The sequence below is a fragment of the Pongo abelii genome, chromosome 12, assembly GCF_028885655.2.
Source record: "Pongo abelii isolate AG06213 chromosome 12, NHGRI_mPonAbe1-v2.0_pri, whole genome shotgun sequence".
Classification (NCBI taxonomy): domain Eukaryota; kingdom Metazoa; phylum Chordata; class Mammalia; order Primates; family Hominidae; genus Pongo; species Pongo abelii.
Window position 1 is genome coordinate 37784354 of NC_071997.2, and position 27855 is coordinate 37812208.

Sequence of the window (27855 nt, forward strand, 5' to 3'; positions counted from 1 at the left end):
AGGGACATAAAAGTTTTAATACTGAACTACTGCTCTCTTGAATTTATTTGAAGGAACCCTAAACAATTTAAAAAGGAAATAATTATAAATGTATAAATTATTCCTTTGTTACCTTTGTGGGAGTAACATTAGCTGCTGGTCTGAGAAGATACCGGGAATTATAAGCTGGTGACTGACTATAACATACTGAAGAGCCACTAGTTGCAGCTTAAAAAAAAAAAAAAGAAAAGAAAACACTGTTAAAGTCTATACTACAGTTAAGACTATCTAGGCAAGAGCTATAAATACAAAAGCAATAGAAATTAAAGAAAGATTTAACTACATAAATTTTAAATTTCTGTACATCAAAATACACCAATCAAGATTATCAAATGACAAACTAGAAAAAAATTGCTAAATATGACATGAAGAATAAGAGAATAGCATCACTGTGATCAACAAGAACAACTACCTCACAAGCATTAAAAAAGGAATAAAGAAGAAAGTAACCGTTGCCTTTTCTAAGAAAGATCAGTATGATGTGGAATTATGGACACTCAGTCACAGAAAGGACGTAAGGAACCAAGATGCCATCTGATGGTCAATGCATTTGAAGTGGGCCTAGAAAATCTGCAGAAAGACTAGGTTGTATTTTGTAAACTAAAGCTATTACTGAGAATGTTCAGCTCAAAAATCACCTGACAAATTCATGGAAAGGATGTCATAAACAACATAAAATGTGCTCCCTGGCTTAAAATAAAAAGCACATCAACACTCATGCTGATGTACAAACTATCTGCTCCCTCTGTTTTGTGTGTTTTACCAGGAAACAAAACGACTAGAAGGCACCCATGTTAACGGCAAAACTACCAATAGTCACTTGCTTGAACTGTTTTATGATAGTTTTACCAGAAAACAACCAAAAGACCTTTTATGCCTGTACATGGAAGAAGAAACAGAAACTGTGCCAAGAGGTTCCAAACAATTGCCTCTGGAAAGCACTGAAAAATCAAGACCGAGAAAAGGCTAGCCAGAAGCCCAAGTTTGATTTTGGAAACCTAACAGAGGTGAGGATAGCTATTTTGAAATTACTATGGGGAGGAAGCAGGCACAGAACACAGAACAACCTGACAGAAATGGCCCAAGAATCTTAAAGTCTTGCAAGATGTCTGTCTACATGAAAGCAAAAAGAAAAAATATAATTTTAAATTTAAAAAAAAAATCTTAGTCTGAAGTTTAAGTAGGGACTTTAATTGACTACTGACTCTAAACTGTGCGGAAAAAAACTAAAGAGCTCTAATAAATCTACTAAAAATAATCTAATTTTTAAAAGCACCATATGAATAGACAATTTAGGAAAGAAATATAATAGGCCTCAAGGAACATGTTTTTGAAGTGAGCCTTGAAAATCCGCAAAATGACGAGGTTGCATTGTGCAAACTGAAGCTATTATGAGAATGTTCAGGTCAAAAAAATTACCTGACAAATTCATGCAAAGGATCTCACAAGGAACACAAATGTGTTCGCTGGCTTTTAAAAAATCACATTAACATTCATGTTGATATACAAATTCTTCTCCAACTGTTTTGTGTGAGTTTTACCAAGAAACCAAACAACTGGAAGGTACCCACGTTGAAGATGGCAAAACTACCAACAGCCATTTGCATGAATTGTTGAGCATGACTAGTATTAAAAAACCTTAAAAATTGATATCACTTTTGTTCCTACAAATTGGCAAAGGATTTTATAAACTAGTAAGTCAGCATTAGCAAAAGTGCGAAGATGGCACTATCAGATACTAGTGGTAAGAGCACAAACTGAATATTTTGAATACCCTACAAAACTAGGACAGTGTCCTAGAATTTGTAATGGCATAAACCAGAAACAACATAAATAAAGGAACAGAATTTACAGTACTTCCATGTGATGGGATACCATGAACTCATTAATATTCAAAAAACATTTAAGTTTAAAAATGCTCAGAACTAAAGTAACATTTAAAAAACAGGCTAGCTCATCTACACGCAACATAATAACATGGTAACAATCTCATAAAAAATACTATATGTATAGAGAAAGAACCAGAAGGAAATGCTCTCAAATATAAGAAATGTTAATAAAGTGGTTAGTTTTTAGTTTTCTTCACCCTGTTCAGTACCTCTGAGTATCTCCTATGAGCTCATTAATCTTTAATTTTAATCATCTTACTTTAAAAAAAACAAGGATCATCTTGATATATGTTTACTTTTCTTAAGGAAAAAGAATCTATGAACACAGGAACAGAAATCAGGAGATCTTGGCTCTCGCCCTTTCAGTGCCACAAAGCTGTTTTGTGAACCTGTAAATAATCCATGTGGAGTCTCCATATTTCTCAATTGTAAAATGAGGATGTGCTGCTTCTACACATTTCATAGGGTCATTGCAAGAATAAAATGAGACAATGGGAATGTTGTATTTACATGCTTGTATAAGAACAGAAGACCTTTTATGCCTGTACACAGAAGAAATGGAAACATGACCCACAAGGCACCAAATAACTGACTGCACACATCACTAAAAAAGCCCCAGAAAAGGCTAGCCAGTTCGTTTATCCTCTTACAAGGACCTATATGATGTATAAGGTTTTAAGTAAACAAGGTTTGAACATTAGACATTTCATATACTTATCTATGACTTATGACATTTAATAAGCTTGACTTCACAAAGATTTTCTGTTATTTTGCTTGTGTTGAGAAGATACTATCACAAAAGGCTAGTGGGGTTGCCTTAACTATATGAACCATCACACAAATGTGCTAATCTAAACTAGATTTGATTCTAAATCTTTCCTGGGCTAAAAAGAGAAAAAAAAAAGGGCACTACTACTACCATTTCAGAAGTCTGTCGTACGTAAAAGGAACAATTTTGTTATTTCTGGCTGCCTGGGAGCAATGTATTATACTGGCAAGTGCTTTGGAGTTACACCACTGCAGTGTGAATCTCGGCTCTATCAATAACTAGCTGTACAATAATGAGTAAGTTACCTAACCTTTCTTTATCCCATTTCTTTATTTATAAAAAAGGGATTAATAATGGTACCGGCCATTCTAAGTTACTGTAATTAAATAAAATTACATTCACAAAGCACTTTTGCACATAGCCAACCCACAGTAAACACTATTAGTAACCTTAGTTCATTAACTGTTTACTGTATACTCTAATAAATGTCTGATACAAACCCACGCCCACCTGCACATACACAAATGCTCATATTAATTATGTAAGGCAAGTATTATCTCCACATTTCAGACAGGTTAACTTACACAGCTATTATAGTAAGTGATAGAGCAGAACTTAAAAACCCGGTATGATTCAGGTCCAAACTCCTTTTCTTTCTTTATATAACCATAATATTTCAAATTAAGTAAGATTTCCTATATAATGTCCTGCCTCTCATCATTATCATCAAAATAATTCCCCAGAGATGTAGGTTCTTAATTAAGCATTTCTTAGTGCATAACTCTATTCATTAACATTTTTCAATTTAAGGAATAATCTCATCTCAGCTCATCTGAGGTGTGGATTAAGTGTTCTTTAAGCCTTTATATACACGTGATCACATACAGCTCGTTTTTTCTGCTTGGGGTTATAAAAATCTCCGTTAACACCAAATACAGCTTTTGAAGTAACATATAAACAGATGTTGACATGTATATTAACAAACATATATAAACAAGGTGATTTCACAAGTTATCTACTTAAAAGAGGGAAGTAAAGTAGTTTTACTAAAATATGCAATTATCCACTTGCCAGCTCACCTGTTAGTGGAGCCCCATGAAATGTCTGTGACCCCTGATATCCATCAGGCACTGAGTCTGGTCCATAATTCTCTGTGGGCCAACGATGAAGGGATGCTGAGTTACTGCTATTTAGTTTCAACTCCTGCATTTCTTTCTATTGGAAGAAAAAAAAATCAAATAATTTTAAACATTTAATTATATCATGCCAGAAACAGTACTGGGAAAGCTTACTCTTTTAAATTTAAATAACTGATTTTTTTTTTTTTTTTTTTTTTGAGATGGTGTCTCGATCTGTCGTCCAGGCTGGAGTGCAATGGCACAATCTTGGCTCACCGCAACCTCCACCTCCTGGGCTCAAGCAATTCTCCCACCTCAGCCTCCCGAGAAGCTGGGATTACAGGCGTCAGCCAGCACGCCCGGCTAATTTTTTGTATACTAGTAGAGATGGGGTTTCACCATGTTTGCCAGGCTAGTCTTGAACTCCTGACCTCAAGTGATCCACAACCTCAGCCTCCCAAAGTGCTGGGATTATAGGTGTGACCCACCACGCCCGGACCTGATTATATCTTTTGAAAGTTTCTATTTGCCAATGAGTTCTAGGTACCTGGTGCTGATTTTAAAATATGATTCTTAATTTGTTAAAAATTTATCTGCTCCCATTTTCATTCGTTAATACAAAACCTAATTCATTAACTCTCTCACCTAAACAAATAACCTCCTAAATGATCACACCTTCATTTCCATTCTACACTTGCCTACATTAACCTTTCTGATGTTCACCTCCAGCCAAGACAATTCCCTGCTCAAAAAAACAAGTACCTAGAAACTAAATTTCTTTCCCCAACTTTCACAGTCCTCTAACATTACACTGACCATCCTTTCAGTGTGTTCTTTCTACACTGCAATCTGGACTACCTGACATTCCAAATCACCTCCCCAAATTAGCTTTTCACTTAACCCCGTGCTGAAACAAAATACAACTCATTCTCAAGGTGATGTTCAAATGCTCCACCAGGAAAGGGAAAAAAGTAGTAGCTGCAGAGAAATTTATTATGTATATAATAATATGTCCAACGCACTTAAACTCTTAATTTTTATACTATCTACACTGTTAGGTAAACAATATTAGCTCCTATCTTAAAATGAGAGAAAGGGATGCAGGGAATAACAGCTGGAATTTGAACCAGATCTGACTCCAAAAATGGTTTCTGAACACAACTCTGCTGCCTTGACAAGATGGCAGATAGATACAATGCCGTCTAGTGTAGCTATGTGGCTACCTGATCTCTGCTGAAGAAAACTAAATGACTGCACCATACCCAACCCTAGAACCTACAAAATGTCCCCTTACAAAACACTTAACAGGAAATTGTTTTTCCAAAGAAATTGTAGTGGTATCAGAAAACAGGTAAATTTTGAAAAGTTTCAAACTTCTCTGTATCAGCCCAGGAATCCGACCACTTCTAACAAGTGAGGTCAGGGACAGATCTAGCATGTCGGCTTTCTTTTTCCACAAGTGTTTCAAATAAAAATTTCCCAGAAAGACCTAACCATGAGGTCCAAAACTATCTCAATTTTCAAGCTAAATAAAATTTCCCCCACTCATCCATCTACAGTGCCTAGTCCAGATGCTACACATACACATCCAAGAAATAAGAAACTAGTGGAATCACCTAGAAAACTTTATGGTCAGTGTTGGTATCCGCACCAGAGCTTTGAATTTGCAATCACTGCTGTAACTGTAATTTTTAACATTCAATGTGATGAGAACTGGCTTCAATAATTCTCTCATTTTTAAAGATAAGAAGCCAAACAGTCACAAAGGAAGTGACTGGCCCAAGATCATTAATTAATGGCAGAGTCAGTACTAGTACCAAGCTTTTCAAGCTCATGGACTAGTGCTCCACTATACTTCCACAGAATACAATGCTGGGAGCCTGAAACCTGTATGTTAAGTCAAAATTGTATGTAATTGTCATAGGACACGACTACACAGAATTAACATTCAAAATTTTTGTGCAAATTCAAAAATGTCTTCCCCACCAAATAGTATTAAGTTGCAAATACTGCTGATCACACTGTAATAATCGCCACACATCAGCATATCTTTGATGTAACTTTAGCAGTATGAGTAATTTAGTTCTTGCCTGATAAGCATGAAAGAACCTACTTTTATTTCCAATTCCAAAAATGTCAAGCTCCTTTGAACCCTATTGTTAAAATAAGATATATATACATAACTATTTCCTTACATAATTAAGTCAAATTCATATGGAAGTATTAAAATATAGTAGGACTTTTTGAAGCTCAGACCACTTTTCAATTCCTAGCTATACATTTGAAACACATGTAATCCACAGCTAATCTGGGAATGAACTCATAGACCAGAGTATGATTAGTACAGTGTAGCAGTTCGATCACTCAGGAAACTTCTCTGTGCCAGGAACTCTTATATTTTAAATAAAACAGTTTCTACCTTTGAAGGTCTCGAATTTTGTGGAAGATGAGGAGAGAGACACATAAAGTACTTTCAAAAATATGGTAAAGGGTTGGGCGTGGTGGCTTACACCTGTAATCCCAGCACTTTGGGAGGCCAAAGCAGGCAGATCACCTGAGGTCAGAAGTTCAAAACCAGCCTGGCCAACATGGTGAAACTCTGTGTCTACTAAAAATACAAAAATTAGCTGGGCGTGGTGGCGGGTGCCTGTAATCCCAGCTACTCGGGAGGCTGAGGCAGGAGAGTCGCTTGAACCTGGGAGGTGGAGCTTGCAGTGAGCCAAGATCGCACCATTGCACTCCAGACTGGGCAACAGAGTGAGACTCCATCTCAAAACAAAACAAAACAAAATATGGTAAAGGGTCAAGACCGAGGTATGTAGGCTGGGCACAGTGGCTCACGCCTGCAATCCCAGCACTTTGGGAGGCTGAAGCAGGAGGACTGTTTGAGCCAGGAGTTCAAGGCCACCCTGGGCAACATGGCAAAATCCCGTCTCTACAAAAAATACAACAATTAGCTGGGCCTGGTGGCATGTGACTGTCTGTAGTCCTGGCTTCGTGGCAGGCTGAGCCAAGAGGCTCTCTTGAGCTAGGAGGTCGAAGCCGCAGTAAGCTGTGATCATACCACTGTACTCCAGCCTGCACAACAGAACAAGACCCTGTCTTTAAAAAAATAAAAAGACCAAAATGTCCCCTTGCCATACTATTTGGATGGCAGGGGGACATTTTCACCAGCTTCAGAAAAAAAGTGAGAGAGTGGCCAAGGAAGGAATCTTGGAATAAAAAGTACAGCTAGAGAAATTAAGTGACTTACCTTAATGGCCTCTACTTGTTGGCAAATCATTTTCAGTAAAGAATTCTGATCTTCTGCCCATCGAGGTGGTGTTTTGGGAGAATACTAAAAAAAAATAAAAATAACAAAACAGCATTTAAAACACTTAGAAACAATTTCACAATGAAATGATTCCATTCTTTCCTGTTTACCTTGTAACTTTTACTTGGTGATAGTGAATATTTGGTAGGAGATGGTGTAGAATGTTTTATTTCTGAATCTGCATTTCGCAAAGAACCATTTTTATAAAGAGGACCTCCTTCCCTATAGTCTTCGAGTTCCTGCATGACTGAATTAAGCATCTCTTTTACAGACTCCAGGGGCACAGGCAACTAAAAAGACATTAATTAAGGGCTTTCGTTTGCAAAAAATTCCAAAAGTAAAAACTCTAAAATGATATATTTTATCTTATTTACATTTTTGTCACTTTAATAAGCACTTTACACTTTAAATAATAATACATGTGAAAGTGTTTTTTAATTATCTTTTTTCTTTGTTTTTCTGTTGTTTTGTATTATTATTTTTATTTTTTTGTCTTTATTCTATAATTTTTTTCTTCATGAACACAGAAAAGTGTTGTACAATCTAACATCTTCTGATTCTAAAGTCCATGCTCTTTCTATTACTTCTGTTAACCATGACAATTGTAGAGGAATGTTAACTTGGAAAGCTTTTCCAAGTGAACAAAATAAGTTACTGATGTTTTCTAACTGATTTTCAATGGTGACAGAAATACAGATGCTACAATACACCAGACAACATAAATCCTAATAAAAGAGTAGTAACACAAATTAATCAACAAAACACTCAGAAGACTGAACATAATTTAACATCATCATGACAATCTCAAACAGCTGACAGCAAGAAAACAAGGGCGTTCATAATGGCTGATGAGGATGAGAAGAAATGCTCTTAAGTTGTCAGCAACAACTTTCAATTTCAGCAAAGTTCATTAAGAATCAGTCCTGAGGCTATATTTGTTTTGATTACACTGCTAAGATAACAAAATCAATGTCTTATCTCAGAAATCTTTTCTAATTCCCCAAGAAGTACTTTTTAAGAGCATATACCTAGATTCCCAAGTTTAAAAAGACACACCAAACCTAAGACAAAGCAAGCAAATATAAGCATTTAGACACACACATCCCTTCTGTGCATTAGTAACAACATATTACTGAGTATTTTTGAAATTACCAAAATATAAGACCAACGCAAAAACATTGACCAGTGGGTTATCAGTAAGAACGTACATACAACCTGCTACTTACTTTCTTGACCACTGGAAGATTTGAATCACTGTCATCTAAAATCTTTATTAGGTAGTCCCTGGTCTTTCTCAGATAATTTTTGCATTCTTCTTGTTCTTCAGGAGACAGGGCATCATTTTCAATGTCTTCTGCCTTCCTGTGAAAAATCTATACAAATAGTGCTTTTATGAAATCATTAGGTTTTTAAAACAAAAAACTTTTAGCTTGGCCAGGCATGGTGGCTCATGCCTGTAATCCCAGCTACTCGGGAGCTGAGGCACAAGAATCGCTTGAGCCTGGGAAGCAGAGGTTGCAGTGAGCCAACATTGTGCCACTGCACTCTAGCCTGGCCAACAGAGAAACCCCATCTTTTAAAAATAAATAAATAAATAAATAAAACTTGTAGCTCAAGTACCACATCTACTTACCAGTGCGAGATTCCAATAAGAAACAACGCTTTTTATAGATTCAAAAGCAGTCATAGCATCTTCTATATTTCCGTTTACTGCATCCAATATAGCAAAAGTTATGTGTGCGTCTTCTTCATATTCAACAATTTCTGATGCCTAAACACACAGAATAGTTTTTAGTCAAATTGTTTATACTCAGAATATAAAACCCAAATGATTTTCCAAAGATTTTATGTGATCTTAAGAGACAAACATCTCATTACTCTTCTCTGTCATATCTTATTTGTGAGAGCTAGTGAATTTAGAAAACAAGATTACCATTAAATAACAAGGCAATTAATTTAAGCAGTTTATAGCTCCATGTCTTTGTTTATAAACTGGAAATTCCCATCTCCAATAAATTCATAAAGGAACTCTGTTACCTGAATGTCTACACTATGAAAATGTTTAAACAGAGGATCAATAGGTTCAGGAATACTGTTCTTTTTTATTATCTTCAACAATGGCAAAACTTTCTTCCAATAATGAACACTTCTCCCTATGTATTCTCGTTGATCATAAAAAGAATTAAGAGCACTGCCCTAAAAAAGAAAGTTAAAAGCACACAACTTTAAGGAACACGCATGATTAGATCTAAAGTTCATTTACAAGTTGTAAGAACTGGCTAAAATTTCAAGTCAAAACCAAATGGTACCTTAATAGTCATTTGTTCAGCTTCCAAATACTGTAATAACTAAACCACCTTAATACCAGTGATCATTCTACACTGACTTTTTTTTCTTTTTGAGACAGAGTCTCGCTCTGTAGCCCAGGCTGGAGTGCAGTGGCGTGATCTCGGCTCACTGCAAGCTCCGCCTCCTGGGTTCACGCCATTCTCTTGCCTCAGCCTCCCAAGTAGCTGGGACTACAGGCGCCTGCCACCACGCCCGGCTTTTTTTTTTTTTTTTTTTTTGTATTTTTAGTAGAGACGGGGTTTCACCATGTTAGCCAGGAATGATCTCGATCTCCTGACCTTGTGATCTGCCCACCTCGGCCTCCTAACATGCTGGGATTACAGGCATGAGCCACCGCACCCGGCCTCTACACTCAACTTTTAAACGCTTCTAATGATACCACCCTAACGTAGCAATCCAAACTACTTTTTAACAGTTACCATTTTTAGATAGCTGAAACCTGCCTCTTCTGTAGTGTCAGTTTGTTCAAAAGGCTGACCATCTACACCTAATGGTGACACAAAACACACCTTAAATATTTAGAAAGATCTATAATGGTCTTACCTACAAAGCCTTGTGCTAATTTTTTTTTAATTTTTCAGGCTGAATAATTATCAGAACTTAATTATTAAGGAATAACAGTAACAGCTCAGCTAATATGTAACATTCACTGTGTGCCAGGTACTGCTCCTCTAAGTGCTTATATTTAACTACATTAACTATTTTGCAGCAATAAAAAACACATCTGTCATAATATGACCAAGCTGCTGTTTTCAGAACAAAAAAACTTTCAATGAAAAGTCCATGATTTTAAAAAATTAAGGTAATGTTCTTTAAATATGCTTATACTTTAAAACTCACCATTTTCTGAAGGCATTCTGCCCAATGTACAAGCAGAGCAGGTTGAAGGCCATGTTTTTCCTGGGCTCTTAGAGTGTTTATTTCATGCTGAACTAAAAGTCTCAATTTTGCTGCATTTCCAGGTCTAAAAAATAGTTCAATTTACTAAAATTGCTTTCTAAATACACAGTTCAGCGCTTACATACATATATGTTAATAGGTCACATGACAAATTAAATCTTCACATGAGGATTAAATCCCTGGTAAAACCTATGCACTAAGTGACAGCAATATTTTTGTTTTACTACTTACACTGCTTTTCTGTGAATCAGAGTACAAACCGCATCCCACCAAGATTTTTGTCTTTCTGTACAAAGCTGTTTACACACAGGAAGGGGCAGGCATAATGGCTGATAGGAGCTGTGGTGAGAATTACATTTCTCCTTTAATTGTAAGTGGCTGGTATATACTACTCCAAGGAGAAATACCTGTTTTATTTAAGGAAAAGTTAAGTTAGAAAAAAAAAATTAAACAAAATTCAGAATATTTAATTTGTTAAAATCTTTGCTTACTTCAAGGTCTAAAATACATATTGATTCAGGTGCATTTGTTTCAAGCCTTGAGGTTTCCTGGGGCAAATGATGGAAAAGCTGTTTTAGCCATTTTCGGATTCCAGGTAAAGCAGGCAATGAATTCCACTGTAAGCCAAGCCAAGTAAGGTGCTGAAGACTACCATTATGTGCTCGAATAGCACCTGAAATCAAATTAAAAAATTGGCTTAAGGGTTTGAAATTTTTCTTTGTGCCATTAGTTTTGCCAACATAAGCAATTCACATTATATATATCTTAATTATATAACTGCTTTTCTATATCAAAGCTGGAGGGAATTCTATGTTAGGCAAAATCTCATGTTCTTATTAAATGCATTCTCACTTGATTATTTCTAGAAATTTTAATAAAAATAGTAGTGATGAAGAATGTTTAAGTCCATCTTAAAAAATGACACTGACTAGAACTCAATAAACCAAAATCAACTGACAAAAGCCAAATAAAGAACACCTAACCTAATAAGAAACCCCAAAACAATGGGTTTTCCTTTAAGTCATTAAAGTAATGGAACATCACTATATTAATCCATCAGTACAGTAAAGAAATCTGTTTTTCTATAAGAAAGTCAATATTGAAAAGATTATGCGCAGTCAGGAGTTCGAGACCAGCCTGGCCAACATGGTGAAACTCCGTCTCTACTAAAAATACAAAAAATTAGCCGAGCATGGTGTCACGTGCCTGTAGTCCCAGCTACTTGGGAGGCTGAGGCAAGACAATTGCTTGAACCTGGCAGGCGGAAGTTGCAGTGAGCCGAGATTGCACCACTGCGCTCCAGCCTGGGCGACAGAGTGAGACTCTGTCTCGAAAGAAAAGAAAAGAAAAGAAAAGGTTATGTGCTTCTGGAAGCATAAAGAGGTATAATCTTTCTGTCATTTTGGCAATTTGCAAGACTTAAAGATGTTCATGTCCTTTGTCTCAGTAATTCTGTTTTTAGGTATCTCTATGGAAATAACTTGCAATGAAGACACTTTTTGTTGAAGTTTTTATCAGAGTATGATTATTAACAGTGGAAAAGTTGAAAACAACTTGGATGCCCAATAACAGAAAGTAGCAAGCAAATTATGATTACTTCATAAAAAAGATTATATTGCCAATAAAAGTGATATTTATAGTTTTAATACAGAGACTATGGGAGAGAATTCATGAAAGAAGCAAGATAAATCATACATAAACAACCATTTAGATGAAAAATATGGCCAGATGCAGTGACTCATGCCTATAATTCCAACACTTTTTGTTTTTGAGATGAAGTCTCGCTCTGTCGCCCAGGCTGTAGCGCAGCGGTGTGATCTTGGCTCACTGCAACCTCCACCTCCCGGGTTGAAGTGATTCTCCTGCCTCAGCCTCCCGAGTAGCTGGGACTACAGGCACATGCCACCATGCCCGGATAATTTTTGTATTTTTAGTAGAGACGGGGTTTCACCATGTTGGCCAGGATGGTCTCGAACTCCTGATCTCAGGTGATCTGCCCGCCTCGGCCTCCCAAAGTGCTGGGATTACAGATATGAGCCACTGTGCCGGGCCCAATCCCAACACTTTGGGGGGCTTAGGGCTAGGAGTTCGAGACTAGCCTGGGCAACAAAGGGAGACCCTGTCTCTACCAATTAAAAAACAAAATTATTTGGGCAGAGTGGCATGTGCCTATGGTACCAGCTACTCAGGAGGCTGAGGCAAGAGAATCCCTTGAGCCCAGAAGTTCAAGGTAGCAGTGACCTACAATCATGCCACTACACTCCAGCCCAGGTGACACAGCAAGACCCTGTCTCAAAATACAACAAGGCTGGTAGCGGTGGCTCACACTTGTAATCCCAGCACTTTGGGAGGCCAAGGCAGGTGGATCTCCTGAGGTCAGGAGTTTGAGACCAGCCTGACCAACATGATGAAACCCCGTCTCTACTAAAAATACAAAAAATTAGCCGGGCGTGGTGGCGGGCACTTGTAATCCCGCTACTTGGGAGACTGAGGCAGCAAAATCACTTGAACCCAGGAGGCAGAGGTTACAGTGAGCCGAGATTGCAACACTGAACTCCAGCGTGGAGGACAAGAGCAAAACTTGGTCTCAAAAACAACAGCAACAACAAAAACTACATGCCACCCCCACAGCACCACATTCAAACTCCCCCCCAGCCCAACCCACACACGAAAGGAATACAGGAAAATATTAAGTCATTATTTCTGGGTAATAAGATTATGGGCAATTTATAAGAATTAAGACAGAGACCGTTTCCTCTGAAACATATAACTTACCAACATCATATCTAGCCAAATCTTCAAGCTCTGGTTCTTGTACATCAATGTTTCCAATATCATCGCTACCAAGAAAAGATGTATCCTTAGGTGACTGACTAGAAAACAGAGCATCATATAATGCAGACTGCCCGCTTTTGTTGGCAAAAGATTCAACAACCTCTTTTAAAAAATCTTGCTTGCCACGACTTAAGTTTAGCAACATGTGCCCTGAAAAAAAATTTATTTCCATCACTTTAAAAATACAGATTGTATTTGCTCACATTGTCTCATTTGTATACCCAAAGGGGAAATAACATGATTATTGCAGACCTAACCCTCCAACCCAAAAAATACAGCTGGACAACAAAACGGGTGCTTATGTAGAAAATGAAAAGAGTACAGGTTTAATATTCTCAGTATCTACATAAGACAGCAGAAGGGGGAAAAAAGACAGGAATGTGTATGGAAAATGCCAAACATATTTGCATTTTAGATGAAAAGGTCTGGATTTAAGTGGCCATAGGAGAACAGGGACAAGCTCTTATTCTCTGATCTGATACACTGATTTCTAAATCTGGCTGATCAGAATCCTCCTTTAAACAGCTTTTAAGAATTATTTCCGGCTGGGCACGGTGGCTCATGCCTGTAATCCCAGCACTTTGGGAGGCCAAGCTGGGCAGATAATGAGGTCAGGAGATCGAGACCATCCTGGCTAACACAGTGAAACTCCGTCTCTACTAAAAATACAAAAAAAAAGATTAGCCGGCCATGGTGGCGGGCGCCTGTAGTCCCAGCTACTGGGGAGGCTGAGGGAGGAGAACGGCGTGAACCCGGGAGGCAGAGCTTGCAGTGAGCCAAGATCACACCACTGCACTCCAGCCTGGGCGACAGAGTGAGACTCTGTCTCAGGGAAAAAAAAAAAAAAAAAAAAAAAGAATTATTTCCAGGCCTCGTTCCAAGAGATTTTTATTCCATAGGCTTACAGTAAGCAATCAAAAAATCATAGTCCTCGGATAAAGTACTGATACATGCTATAACGCAGATGACCCTTGAAAACCTTGCTAAATGAAAGAAGCCAGTCACAAAAGACCACATACTATATGATTCCACTTATGTGAAATGTTCAGAATAGGCAAACCTACAGAGACAGATTAGCGGTTGCCAGGGCTGAGAGGTTTGAGTAAAATGGGGAGTAACTGCTAATAGGTACGGAATTCCTCATGGAGTGATGAAAATCTTCTAAAACTGATTGTCGTGACAATGGTAATACTCTATGAACATACTAAAAGCCACTGAACTCTACACTTTAAATGGGTGAAGCGTATGGTATACGAATTCTATTTCAATTGAACTTTTTTTAAAAACCCTCCTTCGAGTTAATTCTGCTGGGCAATTAGGTTTGGTTACCACTACACAGTTGTGTCTCAGCACACTTACAGAGGCACCCTCGGGATGCCCAGATCAAAGACATAAAAAAAATATAGGCAATTTTTATCTAACTGTGACACCATGCAAAGGCACTTATGAGAGCCCTGCAAGGGTAGAAGAAAAAGAGAAACGGAAAAAAGTAGAAAGTCACTTTAAGGATTGAAAGCCTAACTCCCACAAAAAAAGTGGGCTATGGAATAAAAGAGCAATGTGAGCTTTGGCCAACAGCCTAACTATATACCAAAGCTTATAATAACTTTAATATTACATCTTGTGCTCTTTACAAAATTCATCCAACTTTATATCAAAACTGCTCCTTATAGAAAGCATTATGTTTCTTCAGTTCACTGCTTGATTCAATGGCCACCTAACTACCTTAAAGTTTGTATCTTAGCAAAATCACAGGTAATATGCAACAGACCTTTAGGATTCATCCCAAGCCAAAAATGGGGGAAAAAATCCACAAATTCCAAGAGCCTAATATAGGGTAAGTATATATCTTCTATCTTCCTCACTATGCTCTCAGCTCTTTAAGACAGATCCATATCTTCTTCATCTTTATATCCCCACAGCAGTGTTTTTAGAATCAGCTGGTGTTAAATGGTTGGCAAATCAATAATTATACTTAGTTCAGGAAGTGACTAAATATTCAGGATAGAGGCTCTAGCAGCCAGATAAAGAAAGAGTTAAGAAATCCTCTCCACCTAGGAACACACAATATCAAATATTCATTTTTTTTAAAGAATGTGCTATTTCTTCGCATCTCTTCCATACCTATTGCTCTTAACTGATACGGCAAAAAGAAATAATTTTGACAAATTATCTCCTGGACAGATGAAGATTTTATCATAAGATATGCCTTAACAGAAATTCCTTTTTCTTTTTAAATCAAATTAGTTTAATATTACTATTACCTGATTGGCTCAGTCGGTCACAGGCCAACATTCCCAGCAGATTTTGTCCAGCTTCACCTTTTATTAATTTAATCTTTGGTCTTGGAACCTAATAATTTTAGAATCAAAAATCTTAATTTGATGATACCCATACTTCTAATAGTAACATGGTCTTATCTATTACACTGTACTTTTTTTGATAATGAATAAAGAGTTAACCATTAATTAAACTGAATTGGAAAAGACTGCAAAAACTGGGAACCAAGGAATTTATATAACCTATGAAAGACAGGCCAGGTACAGGCGTGGTGGCTCACACCTGTAATCCAACACTCTGGGAGGCCAAGGTGGGCTGATCACTTGAGGTCAGGAGTTCGACACCAGCCTGGCCAACATGGTGAAACCCAGTCTCTACTAAAAATAATTTTAAAAAAACCAAAGAGCCAGGCGTGGTGCCACACATCTATTAATTCCAGCTACACGGGAGGCTGAGGCACAAGGATAGCCTGAACCTGGGAGGCAGAGGTTGTAGTGAGCCGAGACCGTGCCACTGCACTTCAGCCTGGGTGAAAGAGCGAGACTCCATCTCAAAAAAAAAAAAAAAGAGCGGCCAGACATGGTGGCCCACACCTGTAATCCCAGCACTTTGGGCGGCCAAGGTGGGGGGATCGCTTGAGCCCAGAGTTCAAGACCAGCCTGAACAACACGGTGAGACCCTATCTCTAAAAAAAAGTATTTTTTAATTAGCCAGGTGTGGTGGCACACACCTGTGGTCCCAGCTACTCAGGAGGCTGAGGCAGGAGGATCACTTAAATCCAGGAGATCAAGGCTGCAGTGAGCCATGATCATGTCACTGTGCTCCAGCTTGGGAGACAGAGTGAGACCCTATCTCCAAAAAAAGAAAAAAAAAAAAAAAAAGCATACACGGAGCAGTTGTGAGAAATTAGTTTCTACTAAAAGCACATTCATGTTATATTCAGAGAAATGGAAAATTTAATTACATTACTTTTCTACCCTGCATAAATAGGACAACAGCAGATGTTGTCCTAGCTGAGTAGATATGACACCCTACTTTAAAAAGTACAGGTGAAATGACACTTGGAAATGCCACATTGTAGATAACACATTTTCAGAGTATGCATAATATGGGATAGCACTGGAATAAATGGGACAACCAGGAAATTAAAGAGATCCTAATGTAATAACCTGTGAAAACAAAAAAACATGATAAATAGAATGGCGAAGGGAAGACATGACAGCTGCCTTCAAATATTAAAATTATTTTATAAAAGCAATCATCAAAAGAAGAAACAAGACCAACAGGTAGAAGACTTGAAGAATATTTTTATTCTATATAAGGAAGTACCAAGAGCCAAACCACCTAAAGACGCACTGGGCTATCTTGAAAAGTAATGAATGTCCATCACTGAAAATGTCCAGTCATAGGCAATGCCCACTTACTAGAAACATGCCAAAAGTAACTATATGGGTGACTAGAGCATCGGCTTTTAATTCTATCACCACTTTCTTAATTGGTGGTGGAAATGTAATTTGATACAACCTCTTTAGGGTTAGATATTTGGCAGCAGCTCTAAAAATTATAAATGCACAGATATACTTTGATACTGGAATTCTTTCAGGAATTCATGGCACAAGTTAATCATTGCTAAATTACTTGAAGTAGCATTAAAAAAAAAAAGTAAAAGCAAGCTAATGTCCTGGTTTTAGGACCCTGGTTTTAAAAACTCCAAAGCTACAGTACATCCATACAATGGAATAATATGCAAGCATCCAAACTAATGAGAATGCCCTTTATATATACTGACATGGAAATATCTCCAAGATACAGTTAATGGAAATAAAGTAAATGCAATCTTCAAATGTTTTCCTCCTTCTTTTAAAGACAGGGGATGTATGTGTGTTTACTTGGAGATGCATACAACATTTCCTGAAGAATACACAAGAAAGCAATAACATTAGTTTCTTTGGGAGTGGAGAAAGTAAATTACTAGGGAACAGAAAGGAGTCTTCATAGCATATTCTTAAGAGCCGCCAGAATTTTAAACCATGTATATATAATTCTTTCCAAACATGCTCATTTTTCAAAATATATGATTTATGAACCTAAAAGCTTCTGATTTTGAATTTTAGAAATATTCGTATCGCCTATCCTTTTACTCACAAGTTTTCTAAACATCATGTCAAAGTTTGTCATCTATATGTTGAAAAGAGCACACAAAATAAGAAACAAAATGTTGACATCATTCTTTTTGTTTTCAAACTGACCTCAATTCATAAACCCGGCCTCTTTTACAAAATTATTCAACAGCTGAATTTGTGACCAGTTAATTAGTTGTGAATCCACTCAATCAAATCATCTCAATTCACTATTTCCTTTTTTTTTTTTTTTTTTGAGATGGAGTCTCGCTCTGTCGCCAGGCTGGAGTGCTGTAGTGGCAAGATCTTGGCTCACTGCAACCTCCGCCTCCTGGTTTCAAGCAATTCTCCTGTCTCGGCCTCTCAAGTAGCTGGGACTACAGGCACCCGCCACCATGTGTGGCTAATTTTTGTATTTTTAGTAGAGATCGGGTTTGACCGTGTTGGTCAGGATGGTCTCGAACTCCTGACCTCAAGTGATCCGCCCGCCTCAGCTTCCCAAAGTGCTGGGATTACAGGCGTGAGCCACCGCGCCTGGCTATTTCCTCATCTTAACTAAAAGGTTTCAAGATACTTTGTTAAATACCTAGCTGCAATGCAGATGTACTTACTAGAACCACAGTATTCCTCTGATTAAGAGTCTGAAAATCTTGCCATAAAAGTCAGCCAATTCTTAAATACCCAAATGCCAGCACATAACCTACATTTTATGCTTATAATCATTTGATCATTAAGCTTTAAAATAAACTGATAAAATAAAATACAAGCATCTAAGATGTTTCTATTACATATATTCTACAGAAATATGTGGTAGTTAAAGACTGAGGTAGGTATCTCTGTGCTGAAGTGGAACAATGAAGAAACATTTAGAAAAGCAAGGCATCTGGCAATAGGTAAAGCACACCCACATTGAGGCACAATATTTTTTAAAAGCAGAGAAAGCATGTATTGCACATTTGCATATGCAAAAAGTATTTCTGAACACCCAAGAAACTCCTAACAGTAGTTGTCATCTAGGAAAGGAGACCTGAGTGAATGGATTAAGAGGGAAACTAACTTTTTATTATTAAAAGTTCACAGTCAGGTGTGGTGGCTCATACCTGTAATCCCAGCACTTTGGGAGGGCAAGGCAGAAGGATCACTTGAAGCCAGGAGTTCAAGACCTACCAGCCTGGGAAACATAGCAAGACCTTGTCTTTACAAAACATTTAACAATGTAGCCAGGCATGGTGGCAGGCACCTGTAGTCCCAGCTACTGAGCTGAGGCTGAAGCAGGAGAGGATCGCTTGAGCCCAGGAGTTCGAGGATACAGTGAGCTATGATCATGCCACTACACTCCAGCCAGAGCAACAAGAGTGAGACTCTGCCTCCCAAAACTACATATCAGAAAATTTTAGGCTGTGCACAGTAGCTCACACCTATAATCCCAGAACTCTGGGAAGCTCGAGCCCAGTTCAGCGTTACAGTGAGCTACGATTACACAACTGCACTCCAGCCTGGGTGACACAGCAAGACTCTAATAGACACACAGACAGATAAATTTTAAAGTTTCCATTAAAAATAAGGACTATTGGCAGGGCGCGGTGGCTCATGCCTGTAATGCCAGCACTTTGGGAGGCCAAGGTGGGCGGATCATGAGGTCAGGAGATTGAGACCATCCTGGCTAACACGGTGAAACCCCATCTCTACTGAAAATACAAAAAAATTAGCCGGGCGTGGTGGTGGGTGCCTGTAGTCCCAGCTACTCGGGAGGCTGAGGCAGAAGAATGGCGTGAACCCAGGAGGCGGAGCTTGCAGTGAGCCGAGGTCGTGCCACCGTGCTCCAGCCTGGGCGACAGAGTGAGACTCCGTCTCAAAAAAAATAAAATAAATAAAAATAAGAACTATCAGTTACTTGAGAATTTCTATAAGAACCTTTTAATGTTTGTATTACCTAGTGAACCTCACTAAATCCATTAATTTTCACTAATCCATTCCTTATGAACACAGAAGTTTCTACTGAGCATTTTAAATATTAGTACTTAACATGTGAACTGTCTATCAATGGTGTTTTTAAAAGATTTACAGGCCAGGCTCGGTGGCTCATGCCTGTAATCCCAGCACTTTGAGAGGCCGAGTCGGGTGGATCACGAGGTCAGAAGATCGAGACCATCCTGGCTAACATGGTGAAACCCCGTCTCTATTAAAAAATACAAAAAATTAGCCCGGCATGGTGGTGTGTGCCTGTAATCCCAGATACATGATAGGCTGAAGCAGGAGAATCACTTGAACCCAGGAGGCACAGGTTGCAGTGAGCTGAGATTGCGCCACTGCACTCCAGCCTGGTGACAGAGCGAGACTCTGTCTCAAATAAAAATAAAAAGATTTATATTAGGCAGGGCATGGTGGCTCACTGCCTGTAATCCCAGCACTTTGAGAGGCCGAGGCACACAGATCACCTGAGGTCAGGAGTTCGAGACCAGCCTGACCAACATGGAGAAACCCCATCTCTACTAAAAATACAAAATTAGACGGGGGTGGTGGCGCGTGCCTGTTATCCCAGCTACTTGGGAGGCTGAAGCAGGACAATCACTTGAACCTGGGAGGTGGAGGTTGCAGTGAGCCAGATGGCACCATTACACTCCAGCCTGGGCAACGAGAGCAAAACTCCGTCTCAAAAAGAAAAAAAGATTTATATTAGAAGGAGGGGCCTTCTCTAAAAGTAATGAATCCTTTTTTTCCCTCCCCAAGCAAAAAATCCTTCTCTAAAATTAACAATCATTTTTCTAAGCCTGGTTTAATGCTTTTTTGGAAGACTGCTTATTTCTTTTCCTTTCAAAAGTTATGCAAGCTCAATAAAAAAAAAAAAAAAAAAAGGCCGGGAGTGGTGGCTCACGCCTGTAATCCCAGCACTTTGGGAGGCCGAGGCGGGTGGATGACTAGGTCAGGAGATTGAGACCATCCTGGCTAACACGGTGAAACTCCATCTCTACTAAAAGTACAAAAAAAAAATTAGCCAGGCATGGTGGCGGGTGCCTGTAGTCCCAGCTACTCAGGAGGCTGAGGCAGGAAAACGGCATGAACTCGGGAGGCGGAGCTTGCAGTGAGCCGAGATCGTGCCACTGCACTCCAGCCTGGGCGACAGAGCGAGACTCCGTCTCAAAAAAGGCCAGGCGCAGTGGCTCGCGCCTGTAATCCCAGCACTTTGGGAGACCAAGGCAGGTAGATCATGAGGTCAAGAGATTGCGACCATCCTGGCCAACATGGTGAAACCCCATCTCTATTAAAAATACAAAAAATTAGCTGGGCGTGGTAGCACGGACCTGTAGTCCCAGCTACTCAGGAGGCTGAGGCAGGAGAATCACTTGAACCCAGGAGGTGGAGGTTGCAGTGAGCCGAGATCAGATCACGCCACTGCACTCCAGCCTGGCGACAGAGAGAGACTTGGTCTCAAAAAAAATAAAAAAATAAAAAATAAGAAAAGGTTTTATGTTTTCAAGATTAATAGATATACTGTTACATATACACAATACAGTCATAAATGTTATATACATGTTTTTCAATTAACATGTTAAATTGCAATCATATTATTCTATCATAGGTTATAAAGCCACTGCCCTACATCTACTTATTAGGATTTTGTCCAAGTAACACATCTTTTTGAATCAAGCTTTACCCATAATACGAGATTACATCTTTATCATGTTCCCAAAAATGGCAGAGTAAAAAGATTAAACTCTTCAAATTTGTCTACAAACAAATCATGGCTATGCAGGCTTTCAACAAGAGTGCACTCAACATCCCTGTTTCACCAGCCTCACCAGTATTGTGTATGCTTAGTTATTTTCCACTGTATCAAATTGACTATTTCATTTTAACTTTAATTCCACAGGTTTGTTCACATATTACATACCAGAGCACACCTTCATTTAAAACACATCAAGACTCAGTGAAATGTCAATTGCTCCTACAAGTGGAAGACTTACCTGAAATGCTATGAGATAGCACAATGCAGCCAGCTCAGAAAGAGCTCGCCATTGAACATTACTATGCTGACCCATCTTCAAAAGCAGAGAACCAGCATGCATGTAGAAATGTCCTTTCATTTCTAAGAAAGTAGCTGACAGTTCATCATTTCCACCCAAAGAAGATTTCACAGACTGAAGAGCACTACCAAAACTGTAATATGAAAATATCAAACAGGTAATACACACTTACTGCACTGTGAATAATCATGGTTTATTTAATTCAAAACAAAATAAAAATTTTATTTCAAGCTTCATCTTCCACATTCAACTTCTAATAATTCTTATTCCCCATGTTATAAATTATGAGTCATCTAATGCTTATTTTTATCCTGCATGCTTCCTATACTTCATGCTTAACCTCTCAAATGATGTCTTATTCCCAGTTATTTCCAGCCCTCCAATCACAGATAAATATAAGATTAGTGATTACAGGTGCACATTTCAAAATAAACCAGGATAAAATTGGGAGACTATTTTGTAGCTTCTTCCTGATCATATAATTTCATTATTTAATTAACAGTTGTAATTTCTCAAATTAGACATACCATTTCCAAATTATAAGTAAATAACTGACAGGTATTTGAGTATCAGTACAGTAATTGCTCTCTTTACTACACAGATCATTACAGCGTTAAATAAATTGTCTTCCTTTTTTTTTTTTTTTTTGAGACGGAGTCTCTCACTATCGCCTGGGCTTGATTGCAATGGCACGATCTAAGCTCACTGCAACCTCCACCTCCTAGGTTCAAGTGATTCTCCTGACTCAGCCACCTGAGTAGTTGGGATTACAGGTGCCTGCCACCATGCCCCGCTAAACATTTTTTATATTTTTAGTAGAGACAGGGTTTCACTATGTTGGCCAGGCTGGTCTCGAACTCCTCACCTCATGATCCACCCGCCTCAGCTTACCAATGTGCTGGGATTACAGGCATAAGCCACTATGCCTGGCCTATTATTTGTAATCTATATTCTAAATTAGTTCTTCTAAATCCTAATGTTTCTCCAAATCCTCACTTTGGAAGAAAAGTAAAAGCAAAAAGCAAACACTTAAACGTGAAGCATGATTTTAAAGTGGCTTACAATAAAGCAGCCAGAGCAAGTGAGGTCTAAAGATCTCTGAGGGTGCTCAAAAACCCCTTCAGGGGATCCATGAAGTTAAAATTACTTTCACAATCATACCAAAAAAAATTTATATTTTACATACTCATTTTCTCATGTATGTAGAGCTGAGTTTTTTTGTTTTTTTGTTTTTGGAGACAGAATCTCGCTCTGTCACAAGGTTGGAGTGCAGTGGCACAATCTTCGCTTACTGCAACCTCTGACTCCCAGGTTCAAGCAATTCTTCTACCTCAGCCTCCCGAGTAGCTGGGACTATAGGCGCGTGCCAACATGCCCGGCTAATTTTTTGTATTTTTAGTAGAGACAAGGTTTCACCGGTGTTAGCTGGGATGGTCTCGATCTCCTGACTTCGTGATACATCTGCCTCGGCCTCCCAAAGTACTGGGATTACAGGCCTGAGCCACCACGCCCTGCTGAGCTGAGTTTTCTAGAAGCTTCATGACATGTAATAGTTTTACAGACTGAAAGAGGAAGTAAATGAGAATCTAGCTATGTTCTATTAAGCGAGACATTAAAAAGATTTACAAAAATGCAAAAACAATGACACTTTTCTGATTAGTTTTTTGCTGTTGGAAAATAATTATTTTTCATAAAAAATGCTATTATTGGCCCTGCGCGGTGGCTCACACATGTAATTCCAGCACTTTGGGAGGCTGAGGCGGGTGGATCACCTGAGGTCAGGAGTTCAAGACCAGCCTAGCCAACATGGTGAAACCCCATCTCTACTAAAAATACAAAAAATTAGCCAGGCGTGGAGGTGGGCACCTGTAATTCCAGCTACTTGGGAGGCTGAGGCAGGAGAATCGCTTGAACCTGCGAAGCAGAGGTTGCAGTGATCCGAGATCACACTGTTGCACTCTAGCCTGGGCAACAAGAGCAAAACTCTGTCTCAAAAAAAAAAAAAAAAAAAAAAAAAGCTATTATTATTAACACACAATAGGACTTATTACATTTTTAATGGATTACATATTTTTTATTTAATTTCTAATGTAATAAACACTGATAGAAATAACCCACATATGGCCGGGTGCAGTGGCTCAGACCTGCAATCCCAGCACTTTGGAAGGCCAAGGAAGGCGGATCACGAGGTCAAGAGATTGAGACCTCCCAGTACTTTGGGAGGCCAAGGTAGGTGGATCAAGAGGTCAAGAGATCGAGACCAGCTGGGCGCGGTGGCTCACGCCTGTAATCCCAGCACTTTGGGAGGCCAAGGCGGGCGGATCACAAGGTCAGGAGATTAAGACCATCCTGGCTAACACGGTGAAACCCCATCTCTACTAAAAATACAAAAAATTAGCTGGGTGTGGTGGCGGGCACCTGTAGGCCCAGCTACTCGAGAGGCTGAGGCAGGAGAATGGCGTGAACCCTGGAGACAGAGCTTGCAGTGAGCCAAGATGGCGCCACTACACTCCAGCCTGGGCGACAGAGCGAGACTCCGTCTCAAAAAAAAAAAAAAAAAAAAAAGATCGAGACCATCCTGGCCAACATGATGAAACCCTGTTCCTACTAAAAATACAAAAATTAGCCAGGTGTGGGCTGGGCATGGTGGCTCACGCCTGTAATCCCAACACTTTGGGAGGCCGAGGAGGGCAGATCATGAGGTCAGGAGATCGAGATCATCCTGGCTAACACGGTGAAACCCCGTCTCTACTAAAAATACAAAAAAATTAGCCGATCGTGGTGGTGGGCGCCTGTAGTCCCAGCTACTCAGGAGGCTGAGGCAGAAGAATGGTGTGAACCTGGGAGGCGGAGCTTGCAGTGAGCCGAGATTGCGCCACTGTACTCCAGCCTGGGTGACAGAGCGAGACTCTGTCTCAAAAAAAAAAAAAAAAAAAAATTAGGTGTGGCGGTGGGCACCTGTAGTCCCACCTATTCAGGAGGCAGAGACAAAAGAATCACTTGAACCCAGGAGGCAGAGGTTGCAGTGAGCTGAGACTGCGCCACTGCATGCGAGCCTGGTGAGAGCAAGACTCAGTCTCAAAAAAAAAAAAAAAAGAGATTGAGACCATCCTGAACTCCGTCTCTACTAAAAATACAAAAATTAGCTGGGCGTGGTGGTGTGCACCTGCGGTCCCAGCTACTCGGGAGGCTGAGGCAGGAGAATTGCCTGAACCCAGGAGGCGGAGGTTACAGTGAGCCAAGGTCGTGCCACTGCACTCCAGCCTGGTGACAGAGCAAGACTCCATCTCAAAAAAAAAAAAAAGAAAGAAAGAAAGAAAAAAAGGAACCCACATACAAAGATCTTTGAAGTCCTTAAGAAAAATGTAAAAAGAACTTGGGACCAAAAAATTTGAGTATACAAAGAATACAAAATAAAACATCCTACATGTTTTCTAAAATAATCTTAAAGTTATGTTAGTTCTTTTAGATACTGTTCTTACCCTACCAATTTAGGACACTATGTACTTTTTCAAGAAAATTACCTAGTCCCTGCACTCAGTGAAATGAACTTCTTTCCTTATACCAGATGGGGGAATAAATTAACTTCCAAACAAATGGACAGCCTAAACTAGCAATCAGTAAACTTTTTCTACAAAAAGGAGGAGAATACTAATCTGGCTTTACAGGCATACAATCTCTGCTGCAACCACTCAACTCCAACCTTGTAGTATGTAAGCAGCCACAGACAATACATAAACAGAGGCATGCTGTATTCCAATAAATATTAACAAAATTAGGCAGGGGCCATATTTGGCCCACAAGCTCTAATCAACCCCTGCTCTAAACTAACATCTTTATACAAATCCAAGTGATGTTTTTGTACAATGGAATTTATTTTCAAAATGGAGACATTGGTTTTCAAAATCAAAATTTAGGAAAAAAGGTAAATCACATAGTTGAGTTCTTTTGTTTCTTAGCTAAAACAGTATTCTCTGAAATACTAGGGATGCTAAGTGCTTATACTAGTACATGTGAACCTAGCCATCTGATGACAGATGAACTTTAATTTTCACTCAAGATTATACTATTATAAAAAATAAAATATGAAATGCAGTTAGAACATTCATTTTAAGCTTGACTATGACAAAACTGAGTATTTAACCATAAGGCTAATTTTAATCAAGCTTGAACTATAAGAGTTCTCTAAAAAGGAAAGTCATATAAAACCAATTAGAACTTCCCCATAAAAGAAGAAAAATAAGATTGCCTCTTAGTGGTTCACTGTATTAACTATAACTCCTAGGTACATTATAGAAATAATGATTCAGTAAAGAAGTTTAGAGCAATGAACTTACTGCGAAAAGAAAAACTGCAATTTATACTAAAACATTCTCCTCAAAGTCAACGTACCTTTCCAGTAATTCTCTACTTTCCTGCACATCTCTAGTGGAAAGCGTAAGAAGCATAAGATTAGCATAGGCCAGCAGTAAGTCTGTATTGGTTGCTCGCCAGTCATTTTTATCAGACTCCAAACACTGTAAAGACTCCAGATATTCCTATTTTGTGGAATGAACAGTAAGTTACAAAACTTAATCAAATGTTAAGAAATTAACCATTTTATTCCTACAAATTCCTTTTCTCACTCCAACCACGTTTGTAAAACTATATTGATTTTTACATCAACCTTAAAATGAAAACACCAAAAATATATACAGTTATCATAGTTATCTCCCCAATCTTCCCATTATAAATTTAACTGATCCTGGTAAAAATTTCATTTTATAACTGTTCTACATAAATAAAAGAAATTTAAATCCAGCAGGGCACTGCTGCTTTAGTACAAAAAGATGTATGCTAATTGCCTACATAGAAATGTAAAGACCCAATAGCCTTTATCTACCTTAAGGGTCTGTACAACACACGAATTCCATTCTAAACTTGAACGCAAAGCTGTGTTCCTCTCTGCCTCATGGCAGTGGGCCACAGCATCCTTCAATCTTTTATTTGAGCGATACAACTCCACTAGCCGGATATTCACATGGACGTCATCAGGTCTTACATAAAGTTCTGACTGAATCAAGTTAAAAAGTTTATTCCATCCATCTTCACCTTCACAATCTAGAAGCTGTTCCTATTTAGAGGGGAAAAAGAAAAATTATTAGAGTAACACTTGTGCAATTTTAAACAAGTCATGCTCCCAAAGAGCACCATTCCACTATGTCTAGTTTTATGATGATGCCACCAAAAACACCATCCTATATACCTTATTCGTCCCTTCTGAGAGTTGCTTACAACCCAGAAACTAAGCCTCAAGAACTGTATGTGAAGAAAAGCATCTGTGATTACTGCAGTAGCTCACACTCTCTTCAGAGACTACCACGACTATTGCCACACATCCCTGTCCAAGTGAGTCACCACCAGAAGCCTAGACCTCCCCAGTCAATCCTCAGCAACAAGGTCTTTATCTTCAAACTGCTCTGTATCTCCTTAAATCTGACTCAATCCTGCATCCCCTCTCCTCCCACTGTTCTGTTACCTTCATCATCATCATCTCAAAGCACTGTCATCACCTCCTGACCTGAAATGAAGACAGTATCATCTCAGGATAACCCCCACTACCACGATGGCTTTTTCTCTCTGAACTTACATACAAGGAGAGGAAGTAGGGTTGGTGGCCACTCACTTCTCATTTGCGATGCTCTTCCATCAGCCTCTCAAGAAGCTAGGACCACAGGCATGCACCACCATGCCCGGCTAATTTTTTTTTAACGTTCTGTAGAGATGGGGTCTTGCCATGTGACCCAGGCTGACTACTCAGTTCCTTAATCACCTCATCTCCAGTGATGTTATCCTCCACTCCAACCTCAACCATCCACTTGCCACTGACACAGGTCTTCAAAATCTATTTTGGTCATACCACCGAAACCACCATACCACCCTTCTTATTCTTCCACCTCACTGAGGGCCTACATACCCTTACTTTCAGAAATATACTTCTCCACCACATGACAAGTTCCCTTCAAGACAATAACATCATCAAGTTTTAAACACCTGTAAACACATATAAATACACACACTTTCTTCTGTCAGGCAAAAAATGCTATAATCCCTTATATCCATAATTACTGTTTGCTTACAGATCCCTTCAACTAATTCCCTCTTTTCCTCAGAAGAACCCTCCCAACTGGTTTCTGTGTGCTTAGATTTGGGAAATCATAACCCCAAGCTAACTGATT

At 38.9% G+C, this 27855-nt stretch overlaps 1 protein-coding gene across 3 annotated transcripts in view; it reads right to left on the reverse strand.

The window, feature by feature from the left end:
- The window catches only part of LOC100449628 (E3 SUMO-protein ligase RanBP2-like), a 47854-nt gene that overhangs the window by 5698 nt on the left and 14301 nt on the right, over positions 1 to 27855 (reverse strand). The window contains exons 5-19 of one of the 3 annotated variants that reach the window (XM_054547855.2): positions 26520 to 26750; positions 26030 to 26175; positions 21578 to 21770; positions 15477 to 15564; positions 13153 to 13362; positions 10869 to 11050; positions 10609 to 10784; positions 10318 to 10441; positions 9166 to 9324; positions 8762 to 8899; positions 8355 to 8501; positions 7239 to 7418; positions 7069 to 7152; positions 3777 to 3912; positions 113 to 207 (exon numbers count right to left, since the gene is read on the reverse strand). In XM_054547855.2, coding sequence (XP_054403830.1) covers positions 113 to 207; positions 3777 to 3912; positions 7069 to 7152; positions 7239 to 7418; positions 8355 to 8501; positions 8762 to 8899; positions 9166 to 9324; positions 10318 to 10441; positions 10609 to 10784; positions 10869 to 11050; positions 13153 to 13362; positions 15477 to 15564; positions 21578 to 21770; positions 26030 to 26175; positions 26520 to 26750 — 2289 coding nt within the window. Of the gene's footprint in view, positions 1 to 112; positions 208 to 2250; positions 2379 to 3776; positions 3913 to 7068; positions 7153 to 7238; positions 7419 to 8354; positions 8502 to 8761; positions 8900 to 9165; positions 9325 to 10317; positions 10442 to 10608; positions 10785 to 10868; positions 11051 to 13152; positions 13363 to 15476; positions 15565 to 21577; positions 21771 to 26029; positions 26176 to 26519; positions 26751 to 27855 lie in introns of those variants that run through there. The other 2 variants (XM_054547864.2, XM_054547863.2) reach the window with 2 other exon arrangements.